Source organism: Phoca vitulina, unplaced genomic scaffold (genome assembly GCF_004348235.1).
Source record: "Phoca vitulina isolate PV1807 unplaced genomic scaffold, GSC_HSeal_1.0 scaffold53, whole genome shotgun sequence".
Lineage (NCBI taxonomy): Eukaryota > Metazoa > Chordata > Mammalia > Carnivora > Phocidae > Phoca > Phoca vitulina.
The window spans coordinates 4,312,551-4,332,550 of NW_022589756.1; the positions used below are offsets into that span (position 1 = coordinate 4,312,551).

The following is a 20,000-nucleotide window of genomic DNA, read 5'->3' on the forward strand; positions in this document are numbered from 1 at the left end:
GCTGATCTTCTGGGGGAGGGGCCTGTTGCCGTGGTTCCCAAATGTCTTTGCCGGAGGCAAAATTGCCCCGCCCTTGCCGGTCCGGGCTAAGTAATCTGCTCGGGTTTGCTCTCCGGAGCTTTTGTTCCCTGCAAGCTTTCCGTACAGCTTTGGAGGCGGAGAGTGAAAATGGCAGCCTCCCAGTCTCCGCCCCGGCAGAGCCGAGAACTTGGGGTCCCGCTCCTCAGCGAGCCCCCAGAGAAAAGCAGTCAGTCACTCCCGTCTCCCCGGTCTCCGGCCGCACTCCGCGCTCACCCGGCCTGTGACCGCGCCTTTCTATCTGGCACCCGACCCCGGGTGGAGTCTCCAAACCCAGCAGATCCCCGCGGTGCGCTCCCGCACCTCTCCTCCCGGGGGAAGAAGGTGAGTCTCCCCGGATCTGCCGCTTGTTGGGTCCCTGCTGGAGGAGCTGTGGCCCGACTGTGCCGCGGATCACGGTTTATAGCAACCCCGAGCTGAGAGCCCGCGCCTGGTCTCCGTCTCTGCAGCCGGCTTCCCTGCTCCGATACTTGGGAGGTCTGCCGCACTCAGGCACCCCCGGTCTTTCTGTGATCCCGAGGGTCCTGAGACCACACTGTCCCGCGAGGGTTCCACCCCCCACTTCGCCACCAGAGTGACGTCCCTCAGCGGAGCAGACTTTTAAAAGTTCCGATTTTGTGCTCCGTGGCTCTATCACTTGCCAGAAGCGGCCGTCGGAGGCCCCTCCCCTGCCGTCTATCCTCCCGAATATCGCCTCGGATTCACTTCTCCGCACGTCCTACCTTACAAAAAGTGGTCGCTTTTCTGTTCAGAGAGTTGTTGCTCTTCTTTTCTTTGATCTCCTGTTGAGTTTGTAGGTGTTCAGAATGGTTTGATCCCTATCCAGCTGAATTCCTGAGAGGAGACGAAATCCAGGTCTCCTACTCCTCCGCCATCTTGCTCCGCCCCCCTATATCACCTCTTCTTTATCCATTCATCTGTTGATGGACATCATGGCTCTTTCCATAGTTTGGCTGTTATGGACATTGCTGCTATAAACATTGGGGTGCACATACCCCTTCAAATCCCTACATTTGTATCTTTGGGGTAAATACCCAGTAGTACAATTGCTGGGTCGTATGGTAGCTCTACTTTCAACTTTTTGAGGAACCTCCATACTGTTTTCCAGAGTGGCTGCACCAGCTTGCATTCCCACCAACAGTGTAGGAGGGTTCCCCTTTCTCCACATCCTCGCCAACATCTGTCATTTCTTGACTTGTTAATTTTAGCCATTCTGACTGGTGTGAGGTGGCATCTCATTGAGGTTTTGATTTGGAATTCCCTGATGCCGAGTGATGTTGAGCACTTTTTCATGTGTCTGTTGGCAATTTGGATGTCTTCTTTGGAAAAATGTCTGTTCATGTCTTCTGCCCATTTCTTGATTGGATTCTTTGTTTTTTGGGTATTGAGTCTGATAAGTTCTTTATAGATTTTGGATACCAGCCCTTTATCTGATATGTCATTTGCAAATATCTTCTCCCATTCTATCGGTTGTCTTTTGGTTTTGTTGACTGTTTCCTTTGCTGTGCAAAAGCTTTTTATCTTGATGAAGTCCCAATAGTTCATTTTTGCCCTTGCTTCCCTTGCCTTTGGCAATGTTTCTAGGAAGAAGTTGCTGTGGCTGAGGTCGAAGAGGTTGCTGCCTGTGTTCTCCTCTAGGATTTTGATGGACTCCTGTCTCACATTTAGTGAGTCTATTTTTGTGTGTGGTGTAAGCAAATGGCCCAGTTTATTCTTCTGCATGTGGCTGTCCAATTTTCCCAACACCATTTGTTAAAGAGACTGCCTTTTTTCCATTGGACATTCTTTCTTGCTTTGTCGAAGATGAGTTGACCATAGAATTGAGGGTCCATTTCTGGGCTCTCTATTCTGTTCCATCGATCTATGTGTCTGTTTTTGTGCCAGTACCATACTGGCTTGATGATGACAGCTTTGTAATAGAGCTGGAAGTCCAGAATTGTGATGCTGCCAGCTTTGCATTTCTTTTTCAACATTCCTCTGGCTATTCGGGGTCTTTTGTGGTTCCATACAAATTTTAGGATTATTTGTTCCATTTTTTTGAAAAAAGTGGATGGTATTTTGATAGGGATTGCATTGAATGTGTAGATTGCTCTAGGTAGCATTGACATCTTCACAATATTTATTCTTCCAATCCATGAGCATGGCACGTTTTTCCATTTCTTTGTGTCTTCCTCAATTTCTTTCATTAGTATTTTATAGCTTTCTGAGTACAGATATAGATATAGTATATAGATTCTTTGCCTCTTTGGTTAGATTTATTCCTAGGTATCTTATGGTTTTGGGTGCAGTTGTAAATGGGGTTTACTCCTTCATTTCTCTTTCTTCTGTCTTGTTGTGGGTGTATAGGAATGCCACTGATTTCTGTGCATTGATTTTATATCCTGCCACTTGACTGAATTCCTGTATGAGTTCTAGCAATTTTGGGGTGGAGTCTTTTGGGTTTTCCACATAAAGTATCATATCATCTGCAAACAGTGAGAGTTTTCTTCTTTGCCGATTTGGATGCCTTTGATTTCTTTTTGTTGTCTGATTGCTGTGGCTAGGACTTCTAATACTATGTTGAATAGCAGTGGTGATAGTGGACATCCCTGCTGTGTTCCTGACCTTAGGGGGAAAGCTTTCAGTTTTTCCCCATTGAGAATGAGTTTCGCTGTGCGTTTTTCATAGATGGCTTTTATGATATTGAGGTATGTACCCTCTATGTCTATACTCTGAAGAGTTTTGATCAAGAAAGGATGCTATACTTTGTCAAATGCTTTTTCTGCATCTATTGAGAGGATCATATGGTTCTTGTTCTTTCTTTGATTAATGTATTGTCTCACATTGATTGATTTGCGGATGTTGAACCAACCTTGCAGCCCAGGGATAAATCCCACTCGGTCGTGGTGATTAATCCTTTTAATGTACTGTTGGATCCTATTGGCTAGTATTTTGGTGAGAGTTTTTGCATCCATGTTCATCAAGGATATTGGTCTGTAATTCTCCTTTTTGATGAGGTCTTGTCTGATTTTGAGATCAATGTAATGCTGGCCTCATAAAACGAGTTTGGAAGTTTTCCTTCCATTTCTATATTTTGGAACAGTTTCAGAAGAATAGGTATTAATTCTTCTTTAAAAGTTTGCTAGAAATCACCTGGGAAGCCATCGGGCCCTGGGCTTTTGTTTGTTGGGAGATTTTTGATGATTGCTTCAATTTCCTTAGTGGTTTTAGTCTGTTGAGGTTTTCTATTTCTTCCTGGTTCAGTTTTGGTAGTTTATACATCTGTAGGAATGCATCCATTTTTTCCAGATTATCTAATTTGCATATAGTTGCTCGTAATATGTTCTTATAGTTGTTTATATTTCTTTGGTATTGGTTATGATCTCTCCTCTTTCATTCATGATTTTATTTATTTGGGTCCTTTCTCATTTCTTTTTGATAAGTCTGGCCATGGGTTTATCAATCTTGTTAATTCTTTCAAAGAAGCAGCTCCTAGTCTCATTGATCTGTTCTACTGTTCTTTTGGTTTCTATTTCATTGATTTCTGCTCTGATCTTTATTATTTCTCTTCTCCTGCTGGGTTTAGGCTTTATTTGCTGTTCTTTCTCCAGCTCCTTTAAGTGTAGTGTTAGGTTGTGTATTTGAGACCTTTCTTGTTTCTTGAGAAAGACTTGTATTGCTGTATATTTTCCTCTCAGAACTGTCTTTGCTGTATCCCAAAGATTTTGAACAGTTGTGTTTTCATTTTCATTTGTTTCCATGAATTTTTTTTTAAAGATTTTATTTATTTATTGGACAGTGAAAGACACAGCGAGAGAGGGAACACAAGCAGGGGGAATGGGAGAGGGAGAAGCAGGCTTCCAACTGAGCAGAGAGCCCAATGTGGGGCTTGATCCCAGGACCCTGGGATCACGACCTGAGCAGAAGTCAGACATTTAACGACTGAGCTACCCTGGCTCCCCTCCATGGATTTCTTAAATTCTTCTTTAATTTCCTGGTTGACCCATTCATTCTTTAGTAGGATGCTCTTTAGCCTCCATGTACTTGAGTTCTTTCCGACTTTCCTCTTGTGATTGAGTTCTAGTTTCAAAGCATTGTAGTCCGAAAATATGCAGGGAATGATCCCAGTCTTTTGATACTGGTTGAGACCTGATTTGTGACCTAGGATATGATCTATTCTGGAGAATGTTCCATGGGCACTAGAGAAGAATGTGTATTCTGTGGCTTTGGGATGGAATGTTCTGAATAGATCTGTGAAGTCCATTTGGTCCAGTGTGTCATTTAAAGTCTTTATTTGCTTCTTGATCTTTTGCTTAAAGGATCTGTCCATTTCAGTGAGGGGGTTGTTAAAGTCCCCTACTATTATTGTATTGCTGTCAATGTGTTTTTTTGATTTTGTTATTAACTGGCTTATATAATTAGCTGCTCCCATGTTAGGGGCATAGATATTTACAATTGTTAGATCTTCATGTTGGATAGATCCTTTAAGTAGGATATAGTGTCCTTCCTCATCTCTTATTATAGTCTTTGGTTTAAAATCTAATTTGTCTGATATAAGGATTGCCACCCCAGCTTTCTTTTGGTGTCCATTAGCATGGTAAAAGGTTTTCCACCCCCTCACTTTCAATCTGGAGGTGCTTTGGGTCTAAAATGAGTCTCTTGCAGACAGCATATTGATGGGTCTTGTTTTTTTATCCATTCTGATACCCTGTGTCTTTTGATTGGGGCATTTAGCCCATTCACATTCAGGGTAACTATTGAAAGATATGAATTTAGTGCCATTGTATTGCCTGTAAGGTGACTGTTACTGTTTATTGTCTGTGTTCCTTTCTGGTCTATGTTACTTTTAGGCTCTCTCTTTGCTTAGAGGACCCCTTTCAGTGTTCTTGTAGGGCTGGTTTTGTGTCTGCAAATTCCTTTAGTTTTTGTTTGTCCTGGACGCTTTTCATCTATTCTTCTATTTTCAATGACAGCCTAGCTGGATATAGTATTCTTGGCTGCATATTTTTCTTGTTTAGTGCTCTGAATATATCATGCCAGTCCTTTCTGGCCTGCCTGGTCTCTGTGGATTTGTTGTCAGTCTAATGTTTCTACCATTGTAGGTTACAGATCTCTTGTCCCAAGCTGCTTTCAGGATTTTTTCTTTGTCTCTGAGACTCATAAATTTTACTATTAGATGTCAGGGTGTTGATGACCTATTTTTATTGATTTTGAAGGGGGTTCTCTGTGCCTCCTGGATTTTGATGTCTGTTTCCTTCCCCAAATTAAGGAAGTTCTCTGCTATAATTTGCTCCAATATACCTTCTGCCCCTCTCTCTTTCTTCGTCTTCTCGGATCCCAATTATTCTAATATTGTTTCATCTTATGGTATCACTTATCTCTTGAATTCTGCCCTCGTGATCCAGTAGTTGTTTATCTCTCTTTTTCTCAGCCTCTTTATTTTCCATCATTTGGTCTTCTATATCAATAATGCTCTTTTCTGCCTCATTTATCCTAGTAGTTAGAGCCTCCATTTTTTTATTGCACCTCATTAATAGCCTTTTTTATTTTGACTTGGTTAGATTTTAGTTCTTTTATTTCTCCAGAAAGGGTTTCTCTAATATCTTCCATGCTTTTTTCAAGCCCAGCTAGTATCTTTATAATCGTCATTCTCAACTCTATTTCCAACATGTTACTAATGTCCATATTGATTAGGTCCCTGGCAGTCGTACTGCCTCTTGTTCTTTTTTTTTGAGGTGATTTTTTCCATTTGTCATTTTGTCCAGAGGAGAATAGATGAATGAGAGAAGAAAATGCTAACAGTGGTAACAATAACCCCAGAAAAATATACACTAAAGAAATCGGAAGAGCCCTGAAACCGGGGGAAAGAAAGGGAAAGAAAGAAAAAAGAAAAAGAAAAAGATAAAAAAAAAAAGAATGTGATCAAATATGATCAGGCTGGTGAATAGATCAGCGCCACACACTAGATTTTGGACGTATTTTGGTCTGCTAGAAGAAAGTGCCTCCCAAAATTTTAAAGAAAGAATAACTTATATATGTACAAAAATAAGGGTAAATATGATGAAGGGATGGAATATGACTGTAATGATAAAAATTATAAAAGATTTTATAAAAGGAATTGATAAGAAGTTGGTTGAAAAAAGAAAGAAGAGAAAAATAAAAAAAGAAATAAAAGGGAGAGAATGTGACCAGGGAAGGGACTAGAACAAAGACATACACTAGAGATTTAGGGTCTATTTTGATCTGTTAGAAGCACTTGTATCCCAAAATTTTAAAGAGAGAACAACTTCTATATAAAGCAAAAATAAGGTTACCTACTATGAAGGGATAGAATATGACTCTAAAAATGAAAAATGAAAAAGATTTTTAAAAAAGGGATTGATAAGATGTTGGTTGCAAAAGGGAAAAAGAAATATTCAATAAAAAAAAAAGAAATTAAAAAAATTAGCTTTGAAAGACTAAAGAATTAGGGGGGAAAAAGCCATGAATTCTATGTGCTGTATTCTCCCAGCACTGGAGTTCTGCCGTTCTCATTGATGGGTAAACTTGGTCTTGGCTGGCTGTTCTCGCTGATCTTCTGGGGGAGGGGCCTGTTGCCATGGTTCCCAAATGTCTTTGCGAGAGGCGGAATCTCCCCGCCCTTGTGGGTCCGGGCTAAGGAATCTGCTCGGGTTTGCTCTCGGGAGCTTTTGTTCCCTGCAAGCTTTCCATACAGCTTTGGAGGCAGAGAGTGAAAATGGCGGCCTCCCAATCTCTGCCCTGGAGGAGCCGAGAACTCGGGGCCCCACTCCTCAGTGCGCCCCCAGAAAAAAGCAGTCAATCACTCCCGTCTCCCCGGTCTCTGGCCGCAGTCCGTGCTCACCTGGCCAGTGACCCAGCATTTCTTTCTCTGGCACACAAACCGTGTGGAGTCTCCAAACCCAGCAGATCCCTGCGGTGCACTCCCACGCCGCTCCTCCCAGGGGAGGAAGGGGAGTCTCCCTGGATCTGCCCCTTGTTGGGTCCCTGCAGGAAGAGCAGGGGCCCGACTGTGCCACGGATCATGGTTTATGGCAACCCCGAGCTGAAAGCCCGCACCTTGGCTCCGTCTCTGCAGCCGGCTTCCCCGCTCTGATACCTGGGAGCTCTGCTGCACTCAGGCACCCCCAGTCTTTCTGTGACCCCGAGGGTCCTGAGACCACACTGTCCCAGCAGGGGTTCCAGCCCCCGCTTAGCCACCGGAGTGACGTCCCTCAGCGGAGCCGACTTCTAAAAGTTCCGATTTTGTGGCCCACGGCTCTATCACTTGCCAGAAGCGGCCGATGGAGGCCCCCTCCCCCGCCGTCTATCCTCCCGAATATCGCCTCGGATTCACTTCTCTGCACCTCCTACCTTCCAGAATGTGGTCGCTTTTCTGTTCAGAGTTGCTATTCTTTTCTTCGATCTCCTGTTGAGTTCATAGGTGTTCAGAATGGTTTGATCCCTATCTAGCTGAATTCCTGGGACCAGACGAAATTTAGGTCTCCTACTCCTTCGCCATCTTACTCCTTCTCAACACCCTCCATTTCTTTATATAGCTACAAGTTTCTATCTGGTATATACATATTTTTTCTTCCAGAAGATTTGTAAAAAATATTTCCTGTAATACAGGTCTGCTCTCAATGAATTCTTTTAGTTGCTTCAGATAACTCTACCTCTCTTTTATTTTTGCATGTATTTTCACTGGGTTTGTAATTCTGAGTTAATAATGTTTTACTTTCAGCACTTCTAATGATTTCACTTCACTGTCTGCTGGATTGCAGAGTTCCTGATGAGAAGAAGTCTGCTGTAAACTTTATCTTTGTTGCTCTAAAATGTGTCTTTTTTTTCTACTTCAAGATTTCCCCTTTCTTTTTAATTTTCTTCAGTTTGATTATAATTATGATATAACTAAATGGGTTTTTTGGGAGAAATGGTTAATTTATCCCACTTAGTGTTCTCTGAACTTCTTGGGCCTGGGGCTTGTATCCGTGATGAATTTTGGAAAATTCTGGGCCATTACTTCTTCAAATATTTCTTCTATTTCATTCTGTCCCTTTTTTCTTCCAGGGATACCAATTACATGTATCTGTGACCATTCTATATTGCCCCTCAAAACTTGTATCCTCTGTTCTGCTGTTTGTTTGTTTTCTTTTTTATTCTTTTTGCACTTTGTGTTTCCGTTGAGTAATTTTTGTTTAACTATTAAGACCAGTGATTATTTCCTCAGCTATTCCAAATCTACTGTTAAGCCTGTTGAAGACATCATTCATCTCTGTTATTGTCTTTTTCATTTCTAGCATTTCCATTTGAGTCTTTCTTATGGTGTCCAGCTCTGCTGAAATTTCTCATCCAAACTTGTGTGCTATTCATCTTTTCCACTGGAGCTTTTAACCTATTAATCATAGTTACTTTAAAGTATCGTCTGATAGTTCTAACATCTGTGTCAGATATGAATCTGGATCTGTTGATTGGTAGGGTATTGCTTTTCTTTCTTTTTTTCTTTTTCATTTTCTTGGATGACCTATTATTTTCTGTTGAAAGTCAGATATCCTGTGAAAGACATTAGTCCAAGGTGTGTGTGTGTGTGTGTGTGTGTGTGTGTGTGTGTGTGTGTTTTGGCCTGGAAATGATCAATTCTTTCCTTCTGCTAGGCCTCTTGCTTGAGGATTTGAATCAATCTAGCAGTAATTGAGTTGGGTTTGGGATTTTGTTGTTGTTGCTATGACTACTCTCAGTACATCACAGGCTTTAAATTCCTCTCACATTATTTTGTGTTTAAGGTTAAAGCTGGTTTTCCAGATGGTTTTTCTTAGTGTGCGCTTCATGCTCATCTTTAGGTCTTTACTGGATTCCCCAGAGTTTTTTATGCTGTTGGCTCTCCCTCCTCAGTAGGTTGTTGTTACTTGTTACTGGATGATCATTAGACTTCTGGTAGGAGGAGGGCATTCTCCTTTGTTCTTATTAAGTCTCAGTCTGGTGTCCCTTAGTGTCTGGGGTAGGTCCTTATAGTGATCTTGCTCCACTGCCAAGTGGTGGAGACCTCTAATGACATAGCCCAGCATGTATTTCTGCCCTTCCTTCCCCCTCCCTCCAAGGGTAGAGGCTTGTGTGTGTGTGTGTGTGTGTGTGTGTGTGTGTGTGTGTGTGTTTCCCTTCCGTTCCTGTTTTAGAGTTGCTTTGAGACTTCACCAGTGCTCTAGGTGACAGGATTTGTTGCCCTTTCTCTCAGAAGCTTAAGCCCTTTAGCTAGGTTTAGGGCTAGGACTAGAGTAAGGCAAGGGAGACACTCATTTCACCCTGAGTCTGGTCATGTTTGTTCCGTAGCAGAGATAGAGGAGAATGATCCTGGAGGGGTTTCATGCCTTTTCTGCTGCTGCTCCCCTTCTCCAGGCCCACTCTATGAGGGAAGCTTTCTCAGAGCTTTCACTTGGTGAGGTCCATGTGGAGAAATACCAGTAAGTAGGTGGGAATTCCCCTATGTCTGAAGCTCCCACATTTTGTATATTCTCTTGCTGTACCACACACACTCTGCCTTTATCAGTTTTAAGGGTTTTTTTGGTGTTGTTTTTTTTTTTGGTATGAGTTATTACTGGCATCTGGTAGTGTCTGGTATCTGGTAGTGTAAACAAATATTCATGCTCTGACTTTCCCTATAGATGTAAGCCTACCTTTCCTTGGATTTCAGGTTTGTTTGTTGCCTTGTGACCTCAGCTCTGGATGAGTTCTATAAATTATGAATCTTACTATGTCCAGTGCTTTATTTATTGTAAGTTTGGGAGTGACACTCTTTCCAGCCTTCTATAATCTGGTGGTAAGGAGCAGGAGTAGTGGTTTCTCTTTTGATTTTATCTGGTTTTAGTCTTAGGCAGGTCCTGGGTCTCAGAGGTAAAGCTTTCTTAAGGATCCTGCCCATCCTTCCAATGGCAGCAAAACTCTCCTTTCTATCTTTTGCCGGTCTTTTGAGGAAGAGTTTCCTGACTCTCCTCAGTGGGAGGAAAACTCAATTAATATCAATATAGGATCCTGGGCTCAAGATTTTTGTCTTCCTGTATCAGGAGTAGAGGGTGTGTGTGTGTGTGATTAAACCCATCCCCTGCCCATATTGGGTCTTCAGTTCTGCCTTAGGTTGTCAGAACTTGCTATTTCTCTCCCCAGTGGCTTCTGGCTTCTGTTCCTTAAAAGAGAAAGATTTGGATATGGCTTATGCTCTTTTCCTGCAGCAACAGCTACTTCACTCCTTCTGGCCCATTCCACCAAGGGAAGTTCTTTCTGTTCTACTACCTGGCTCCCAATGTCTATCATGAGCTCCTAGAGAGGAGGTCTCTGGAGAAATGTCTATAAGTGTGTGCAAAGCACCCTTGTTTCTGAGGTCCTGCAGATTCTATACTCTTGCACTGACCCATACTAGGCCTTTAGCAATTCATTTAAGAATTCAAATGAATTACTTCCCCACTTGCAGGTACCTGGCATCTCCTCCTCTATGCCTTGCTGGAGATAAACCAGTTCTTATGTCCAATCTGTACTTGGGACGGCCTGTCTCTTCTTAGTTTCCAGGATCTCTGGATGTCCTGCAACCATAATTGACTGATAGATTCAAAGAAAATTATAATTAAGTTTATCTGCCTAGTCCTTGTTTCTAGTGCAAGAGTAATGTTCTTTCCAGCTTTCTACATCCTAGGTGGAAGTGTGATATATATATATATATATATATATATATATATATATATATATATATTATATATATATATATATATGAGTCTGGTTTTGTGATAAGCTTCATAAGGTGACCAGAAAAGTAAAATATATTTTTTCTTTTCTTTTTTAAAGATTTTATTTATTTGAGAGAGAGAGAGAATGAGAGAGAGAGAGAGAGAGCACACGAGAGGTGGGAGGGTCAGGGGGAGAAGCAGACTCCCCACTGAGCAGGGAGTCCAATGTGGGACTCGATCCTGGGACTTCAGGATCATGACCTGAGCTGAAGGCAGTCGCTCAACCAACTGAGCCACCCAGGTACCCCAAATATATATTTTCTAAATTGAAAGAGCTTACCATAAAATTGGAAGAGAAATTAGACTACTTAAAGCAATACTTAATAATATATGATAGTAGAATTGAAAACTGCAGTAGGAATCCAGAGGAGAGGATTATTAATGAAGATGAATATGGTCAGGAAATGTAGCTGTAAAATAAACTTCAAAGGGTGGGTAAGGTTTAGAGAGGGGGAAGAGAGAATGGAGTTCATTCCAAAGGAAAAAAAAATTAAGTTACGAAAATAATTGTTTAAAGGAAGATACTATAAATTTAAGGAGTCTCACGTAAGGCAATGTGGAAAGTCTAAACATATTTTCATTTTTCTTAATTTTTTTTTTTTTTGGTTTGTTTTTGTTCCCACTTGAGTAACTCCATCTTACTAAATAGCAAGGTTTACCAGGTTCATCCTGACAGAATGATTAAATATCATGAATTGTATTAACTTCCTATCTTACACAGGTGTTCCTTGTTTATGAGTCTTGTACCATGCTGTATGGATCTCTTTATTTGGTTCTTTGGAATGAAGTAGATAAGGAAATCAGGTTTCTGTGGGTGGGTGTAACTGGCAGATTCCTGTCTCCCCACTGGAAAATTACAGCCTGCGGTGATTCTGTAGTGCTGTTTTATTGCTCCTGAAAAACCTGGAGCCCCCAGTCCAACATTTCTAATCAGAAATAATCTGGTAATGAAGTTGGCTACTAGCCAGACTTCATGCAATGGGGCAAGTCTAGAAGCGACTGATGTCTAGTCTTGGTGGTAACAGAATTGAAAAAGATACCAATGGTACTAAAGTCCTGGTATTAAAGTTAACAAACACTTTCAGATCCCCATTAGCTAAACATATCAAAGGCCTTCAATCAAATTAGAAGGTATTAAAAGTCAGCTGGGGGCGGGGGGGGGGGGCGCTGGAGGTAGATCAGTTTAAAAAATTCTGATTCCTTATCATCATTGAAGACATTTTGCCACTATCTCTCATGGCAAGAAACCACAGAAACGTTTCTCATCATAAATATTCCCCATGTACAAGAAAAAAGAGCAAGCAATGTGCCCTGTGATGCACATTCAGTACCAAAGTTGTGTGTGTGTGTGTGTGTGTGTGTGAGAGAGAGAGAGACAGACAGACGACAGAGGCAGGAGGAGAGGAAAGGAAGAGAGAAGGGGAGGGAGAGAAAGAGACATGGTGAGTAGTGAAAAAGCTGAAGGTAAAATCACTCAGCCCCAGTTAGTAAAACGAATTATACCCTGAGTTATAATTTAGTTTGAAAACCAGAGGATCTGTTTCCTTATTCTCGCCCTTAGGACCACAGTGACAACATGCTTAGAGTAGCAGGGACCATGGCCCATGAAATGGGTCATAACTTTGGAATGTTTCATGACTCCTATGTTTGCAAGTGCCCTTCTACAATATGTGTGATGGACAGAGCACTAAGGTGAGGCTCTCTGGGAAGATGCTTTCTGCTCCAGTTTTTGGTTCACTCTGGGCTGTATCTTTGCTATATCTTTCATGTCATCTTCAGCAACACATTCAAGCTTTTAAATATTAAATAGTATAATCATGAATGCATATCTATACCAGACCACTTTATCCCTCATCTATATGCAATATTTTTCATTAACTAAGACATCATTGAAACATATTATGTCTTTGCTGTTGGCGTGATTGATATTTTTAACTTCATCTTATCTACACAAGACCTGGTTTCAGAAAATCTTTAGTATTTATCAAATTTTCAATGAATTCAGATTGGGTGGGTTCTAGGAGAACATCCTTGCAGGAGCATAAAGAAATGATACATTCTTGCCTTGCCTAAGCAAAGTTTCCAGGGAATTTTATCTTTAAAAATCCCCAAATCCCTTTTATATATGTATTTCCTCTCTTCTATTTCCCTGTCCCAGCTCACTCAATCTAGGATTAGTCTCCTAGGCCATTCCCCAAAATACCTGATTATGGTGGCTGCCAGTCACATACCTTTGTTATCTCTCCCAGATACTACTGCATTTTTAAACCTCATCTTTATTTGTGAAATGAAAAAATTCTCCCAAAAGTAATTCCTCTGAAGGAAAGTGAATTCTTAGACACATAAATAAGTATGACTTTACTACCTGTAGGACTTCACAACCAAAATGACCTAAGGCTGAATAAGATCATCTGGATAAGTCAGACACATCTTTGTTTTTTTAAACAGCAGCCCGGATGCTACACTTTAAGATCTGATGTATTTTTTCATTAAGCTGGAGGTGTTTGTGTCCATCCAGGGCTAATTCAGGTACACAAATGAGCTCATGATTTAGCAGTTGGGCAGTGGATTGGGTTTAATCTTTTTTTTTTTTTTTTAAGATTTTATTTATTTATTTGAGAGAGAGAATGAGAGAGAGAGAGAGAGCACAAGAAGGAGGAGTGGAAGAGGGAGAAGCAGATTCCCCGCTGGGCAGGGAGCCCAATGTGGGACTCGATCCCAGGACTCCAGGATCATGACCTGAGCCGAAGGCAGTCACTCAACCAACTGAGCCACCCAGGCTCCCTGGGTTTAATCTTTTAGGGCAGGTTTTGGGTGTATCATCCCCAGTGTGTGATATTGCTCCCTTCCTGCTCAGCGTGACTGTGTTCCATTTTCTCTTTCCTTATCGTCATAGCTTCTATATACCTACAGACTTCAGTTCCTGCAGCCGCATCAGCTATGACAAGTTCTTCGAAGATAAATTATCAAATTGCCTTTTCAACGCTCCATTGCCTACAGATATCATATCCATCCCAATCTGTGGGAATCAGTTGGTAGAAATGGGAGAAGACTGTGATTGTGGGACTCCTGAGGTACCACCAAATACTTTCTAAAATGATCTAATTTGTTTTTCAGTTGCTGAGAGGATAAACTATAAAATTATATTATTACTCTGAAATTGTGCATTTCTTATAATTTTGCCTATGTTTATTTGTAGACATTTGTCGGGCCAGTGACTACTGCATTGCTTAGCAGACCTTCCTAATTTCCTTCTTGGGGTTCTTTCCCCATTTCCTGATTTTTAAGAACCACTCAACAACTGGGCTTTATATCCTCATCCCTCTCTTTCTGGCAGAAATAACTTCACTTTCCTTATGTGGCTATGACCTGCTGAGCAGTTACTTTAGGGACAGCACCACAACAGCACTCAGAGGGTGTAAGTGGCTTGCCCAAGGTCACAGAGCTGGTAGAGGGAGAGGCCAAGATGAAGACTCAGGTGTTTGTTTTGGCAATCCTGGGGACATCTTGCACTGAGATTTAGTTCTTCTCTTTGTGACTTAAGAGTTTTTACCATTGTGAGTCCTAGTCTGATCCCACCCTATTAACAAGGTAGCCAGGGTTCTGAAAGGGATCTTTGTCTCCGTTTTATCAACACTTAATATGAGTGACATGTCAAGGCTTCAAGGGGTCATCTCTTCAGTAAATTCAAAATACGACCACAAATGTATTCATTCTATGAGAAAGGAATCTTTCCAAGATGATGTTTATATTTGAAATAAGAGCAAGAGTTTTAACCCTAAAATGTTGTAATTCTCTTAGGGAACCTAAACAGCTATAAGAGGAAGTTTCCAAGGTAGGAGCTTCCCCAAAGCCTCATGCAGATGCCTGATATCTCAGAAACAAGGTGGGGAGAGCAAGACACAGTCTATTGCTTTATGCAGAGTTGAATTAAATGTCAAAATTGCATAAAGAACTATACTTTTAGATTTTTAGTACATGTCCTAGAGATTTATTTTATTGCTGGATAGGTACAAAACTGATGAGCTCAACTAATTATGTTTTTAACTATTTAAACTTTTTTTTTTTTAAGATTTTATTTATTTATTTATTTTTTGACAGAGAGAGACACAGCGAGAGAGGGAACACAAGCAGGGGGAGTGGGAGAGGGAGAAGCAGGCTTCCCGTGGAGCGGGGAGCCTGATGTGGGGCCCGATCCCAGGACCCTGAGACCATGACCTGAGCCGAAGGCAGACGCCCAACGACTGAGCCACCCAGGCGCCCCTGTTTTTAACTATTTAGATAAATTTTATTTTATTTTATTTTATTTTCCTTGAATAACATGTTTATTGCTCAGATAACCTTAAGAAATGTTACATATACTATTTGCCTCTGGAAAGTCACAGTGAGCCTTGTGTATTAAAGGCTCTGAAAAGTTCTGCAATAAACAGTTGTGCTTTTTAAATTTTTTTCTTATGTTTAATTAGCCAGCATATAGTACATCATTAGTTTTTAATGTAGTGTTCAATGATTCATTAGTTGTATATAAATTTTATTTTAAAAAACTATCCTTTTTCCTTTTGTTTTCTTTGATATTTTACCAAAAATAGATCATTTTCAGTACTACCGTGGGAGGCTGAGTGAACTAGAGGAGATACTCAAATTTAAAAAGATGTCAGTAGACTTCAGATATGTGACAAATCACCAGTGGCTCCAAAATCTGTTTTTCTAATGTTGAACTTTGTTCTATCTTTTATTTTCCTGAAAATTATTTTCAGACTATATCACAGTAGGATCTGTATGGTGAAAAAATTATATTATGAGTTGTAGTGAAACAAGAGCAAAAAATTGAGACCCAATCTAGCATTTGCATTTATTTCTGGTATTTCTCAGGAATGTACCAACATTTGCTGTGATGCTAAAACTTGTAAAATCAAAGCAAGTTTTCAATGTGCATTAGGAGAATGCTGTGAAAAATGCCAGGTAAGATTATTATTTTATTTTATTTTATTTTAATAATTATGATTACCGTTTATTTTTCTATATTAAAAATCTCAGTGATTATGTTAAATGAAATAGCAAAGCACTAGTTTTCTGTTTATAAAATAACACTGCCTACCATTTATATATGAGTGTTTATAAACATGGGCTATTTGATCCCCCAAGAACCCTTTGAATTAGGTATTATTATCTCGTTTTGCTCTTTTTTTTTTTTTTTAAAGATTTTATTTATTTATTTGAGAGAGAGAGAACGAGAGACAGAGAGCATGAGAGGGAGGAGGGTCAGAGGGAGAAGCAGACTCCCCGCCGAGCAGGGAGCCTGATGTGGGACTCGATCCCGGGACTCCCAGGACCATGACCTGAGCCGAAGGCAGTCGCTTAACCAACTGAGCCACCCAGGCGCCCTCTCGTTTTGCTCTTGAAGGAACAGAAGCTCAGAATAGAAAATGTGCAACATAATAGAGCCACTGAATGGCAAACTCCAAATACGACCTGTTCCAAAGCCAATGCTGGGGAATAAAACCTGCCTCTGCTTCTGATGCCACAGAGCCTTCTTGCACCAAACCTCACAATTGGTTGCATATTCCTTTAAAAATGGGTTCAGTGGAAAAGCTTTTGTTTTAAATAATGTGGGGTCTCCCCTATCTTTGACTTTGAAGTCACTTCAGGGTGAATTTCTTAGAAAACAGACATAAAGTAAGGATTCTGTGTCATTTTCTCTGTGGGGCGTGTTGACTTTCCTTTCACGTTCAAGTTTAGGATTTTACCTTCTATTGTTGCACAGAATTCTCTATTATGATTATTCGTTTATATGTCTGTTTCCTTAGTAAAACTGACTTCCGAGGGCAAGGGACTGATTCATCCTCACCTGCCACAGGGTGGTACCTGTGTACCTCACCTACCACCTACTACATTTTAAATGCTCAAGAACTGTTTGCAGAATGAATGTGTAGATAGATGGCATACCAGGTTATAGGTAGTATTGGGGAATTTTTTTTTTTAATGTCAGAAGGAGAGGAAAGAAATAAAAGAGGCCAAAAGGAAGAAAATTTGAGAACTTAAGTCGTATTCAACAAGTGTTGATTAAATGCTGTTTGTTGGAGATTGTGGAAATTTAAAAAAAAGTAGTCTTTGACTTCAAAGAACATGCTGTTTCTTTAGGGTAATGATATACATACCTGAAACAGATGAAAATATAGTGCATGATTAAGTGCCCAGGTAGACATTATAAGGATATACCCTTTGTGTAATGCTTTCCACTTAAATTTTCACTTAAGTTCTATAATGACTCTATAAAGGAAATATTAGATGGGGAAATGGATTTTCAGAGAGATTAAGTCCCTTTTCTAAGGCATACACCCAGCCCCTGGTAGAGCCAAGATTTAAACCCATATCTTCCAAATCCAAATTCAAGGCTCTTCCCATCATGTGTAGGAAGAAAAGGCAACAATGTGCCCTGAAGACGTCAGAGGAGGCTTCGTGGAAAATGAGGCTGTCACTAGTCTTAAAGTAAGGCGTAGATTTTACATAAGTAGACAAAAAGAGAAAAACACTCCTAAATGAGGCGGCTGAGGGAAAGAATAAAATAAGCATGGCTCACGTGATGGCTGGTAAGAAAGCTTGTCTGGCTGGAGCAGGGGGGGTTGAATTTGGAGGGTCATGTATGATCTAATTAAATTTTGGATTCCATTCTGTCATCAATGTTAAGATACTGAAAGTTTTCTGATGATAGGGAAGCATGCTTGCTCACCTCAACTAGGGAAAGATATGCTTCCAGTGTCTCTACAGGCCTCTTCAGATCTGCATAAATGGCAGAAGTTGTCTAAGGTTTCTCTCAGGCAGTAAGGGCAAGATTTGCAGGAATAGAATGCGATGGAATTAATACATCAAATGCATATCCAGGCGCCTGGGTGGCTCAGTCGTTAAGCGTCTGCCTTCGGCTCAGGTCATGGTCCCAGGGTCCTGGGATCGAGCCCCGCATCGGGCTCCCTGCTCAGTGGAGAGCCTGCTTCTCCCTCTCCCACTCCCCCTGCTTGTGTTCTCTCTCTCGCTGTGTCTCTCTCTGTCGGATAAATAAATAAAATCTTTAAAAAAAAAAAAAAAAATGCACATCCAGTTATTTCTCCCCCATAAGAAATCATTTCATAAGAAGAAGTGAGTTGAAAAGAAACATTTGAGCATACAATAAAAGGAATTAAGGATTAGGAAACACGATGCCTGGGAAAGTCTCAGAGCATGCTGATCTGGTGCTTGTAAATTTACCTTCCTTAATACAGAAGATTCACTTTGCCAATAAATCTCTAAAGTTGCAGATGTAAATCTCCTTGAAAATCCTGACAAAGATGCCTTCAACAAAGGAAAAAGTAAATCCCTTCTTTGCATCTAAGATGAGGCTTGGTTTTCTTCCGTACTTTTCTCATTGATATTTCTATAGTGCTTGCACTATAAATTCAGAAATATTGATTACTTAAAGACTCAGGCCGTTGGCAGAAGTCAATAGAAGTGATATATAGGAGATGTCTTTAGTTTATGCAACGCAGATGTAAGCTAGAATAGAATGATGCCTCTAACTAACTTGCCAAAAAAAGGCCAAAGGGAAAATATTATTTGCATTAATTTGAGATATTAGAGTAAGTCAGGTAGAAAAAAGCCTTCTCTTCATTTTTATTTCCCTGCAGTTTAAAAAGGCTGGTGCAGTGTGCAGACCAGCAAAAGATGAGTGTGACTTGCCGGAAATGTGTGATGGCAAATCTGGTATTTGCCCTGATGATAGATTCCGAGTCAATGGCTTCCCCTGCCAAAATGGAGAGGGCTACTGCTTGATGGGGATGTGCCCCACACTGCAAGAGCGGTGTACCGACCTGTGGGGACCAGGTAGGAGGACAAGCCCCAGTGTTACGGGCATTCCTGTCTCTCTCTATTCATATACAAGGAAAAATCATGTTACCGTGTTATAACAGGTGACAGTGTTTAATCATGGCCAAAGTAGTATTCTGTCCCAACCTTCTTTCTTGGAAACTGTGCTACAGCTCAATATCCTGGATAAGTGTATTTTAAGACATAAGGTCAATTTGGGGATTTCTAGATTCAACAAATAAAAATAAGGATGGACCAGTCAATTTGAATTTGAATTCCAGATTAACATTTTTTTTTTTTGGTATCAGTATATCTCATGAAATACTGGAGGTAAGCTTATACTAAGAAAACTGTTTATTTGAAATTCAAATTTAACTGGGTAAAGCAGGAAATGTTATCCAATGGGAAAAACTCTCTTCAACAAATGGTGTGGGGAAAACTGGACAGCAACATGCAGAAGAATGAAACTGGACCACTTTCTTACACCATACTCAAAAATAAATTCAAAATGGATTAAAGATGTACATATGAGACTTGATACCATAAAAATCCCAGAGGAGAACACAGGCAGTAACCTCTTTGACATCAGCCAGAGAAACTTCTTTCTAGACGTATCTCCAGAGACAAGGGAAACAAACGCAAAAAATAAACTATTGGAGCTTCATCAAAATAAAAAGCTTCCACACAGTGAAGGAAACAATCAACAAAGCTAAAAGGTAACCTGTGGAATGGGAGAAGATATTTACAAATGACATATATGATAAAGGGTTAGTATTCAAAATACATAAAGAATTTATAAAACTTAATACCCCAAAAACAAATCATCCAGTTATAAAATGGGCAGAAGACATGAATAGACATTTTTCCAAAGAAGACATCCAGATGGCCAACAGGCACATGAAAAGATGCTCAACATCATTCATCATCAAGGAAATGCAAATCAAAACTACAATGAGATACCACCTCACACCTATCAGAATGGCTAAAATCAACAACACAAGAAAGGACAAGTGCTGGCGAGGATGTAGAGAAAGGGGAACTCTCTTGCACTGTTGGTGGAAATGCAAACTGATGCAACCACTGTGGAGAACAGTATGGAGATTGCTCAAAAAGTAACAAATAGAACTATCCTATGATCTAATAATTGCACTACTAGGTATTTACCCAAAGAATACAAAAATACTAATACAAAGGGATACACGAACTCTGATGTTTATAGTGGCATTATCTACAATAGTTAAGATATGGAAGCAGCCCAGGTGTCCATTGACTGATGAATGGATAAAGAGGATGTGACATATTAATATGTATATATAAATATATATGTAGATATATTTA

At 40.4% G+C, this 20,000-nt stretch overlaps 1 protein-coding gene across 1 annotated transcript in view; it reads left to right on the forward strand.

Moving 5' to 3' along the window:
- The window catches only part of ADAM28 (ADAM metallopeptidase domain 28), a 92,427-nt gene that overhangs the window by 49,299 nt on the left and 23,128 nt on the right, over nucleotides 1-20,000 (forward strand). Inside the window, exons 13-16 of the mRNA XM_032389019.1 lie at nucleotides 12,388-12,518; nucleotides 13,723-13,900; nucleotides 15,699-15,788; nucleotides 18,485-18,680. Of these exons, the coding sequence (XP_032244910.1) occupies nucleotides 12,388-12,518; nucleotides 13,723-13,900; nucleotides 15,699-15,788; nucleotides 18,485-18,680 (595 nt within the window). The remainder of the gene's footprint in view (nucleotides 1-12,387; nucleotides 12,519-13,722; nucleotides 13,901-15,698; nucleotides 15,789-18,484; nucleotides 18,681-20,000) is intronic.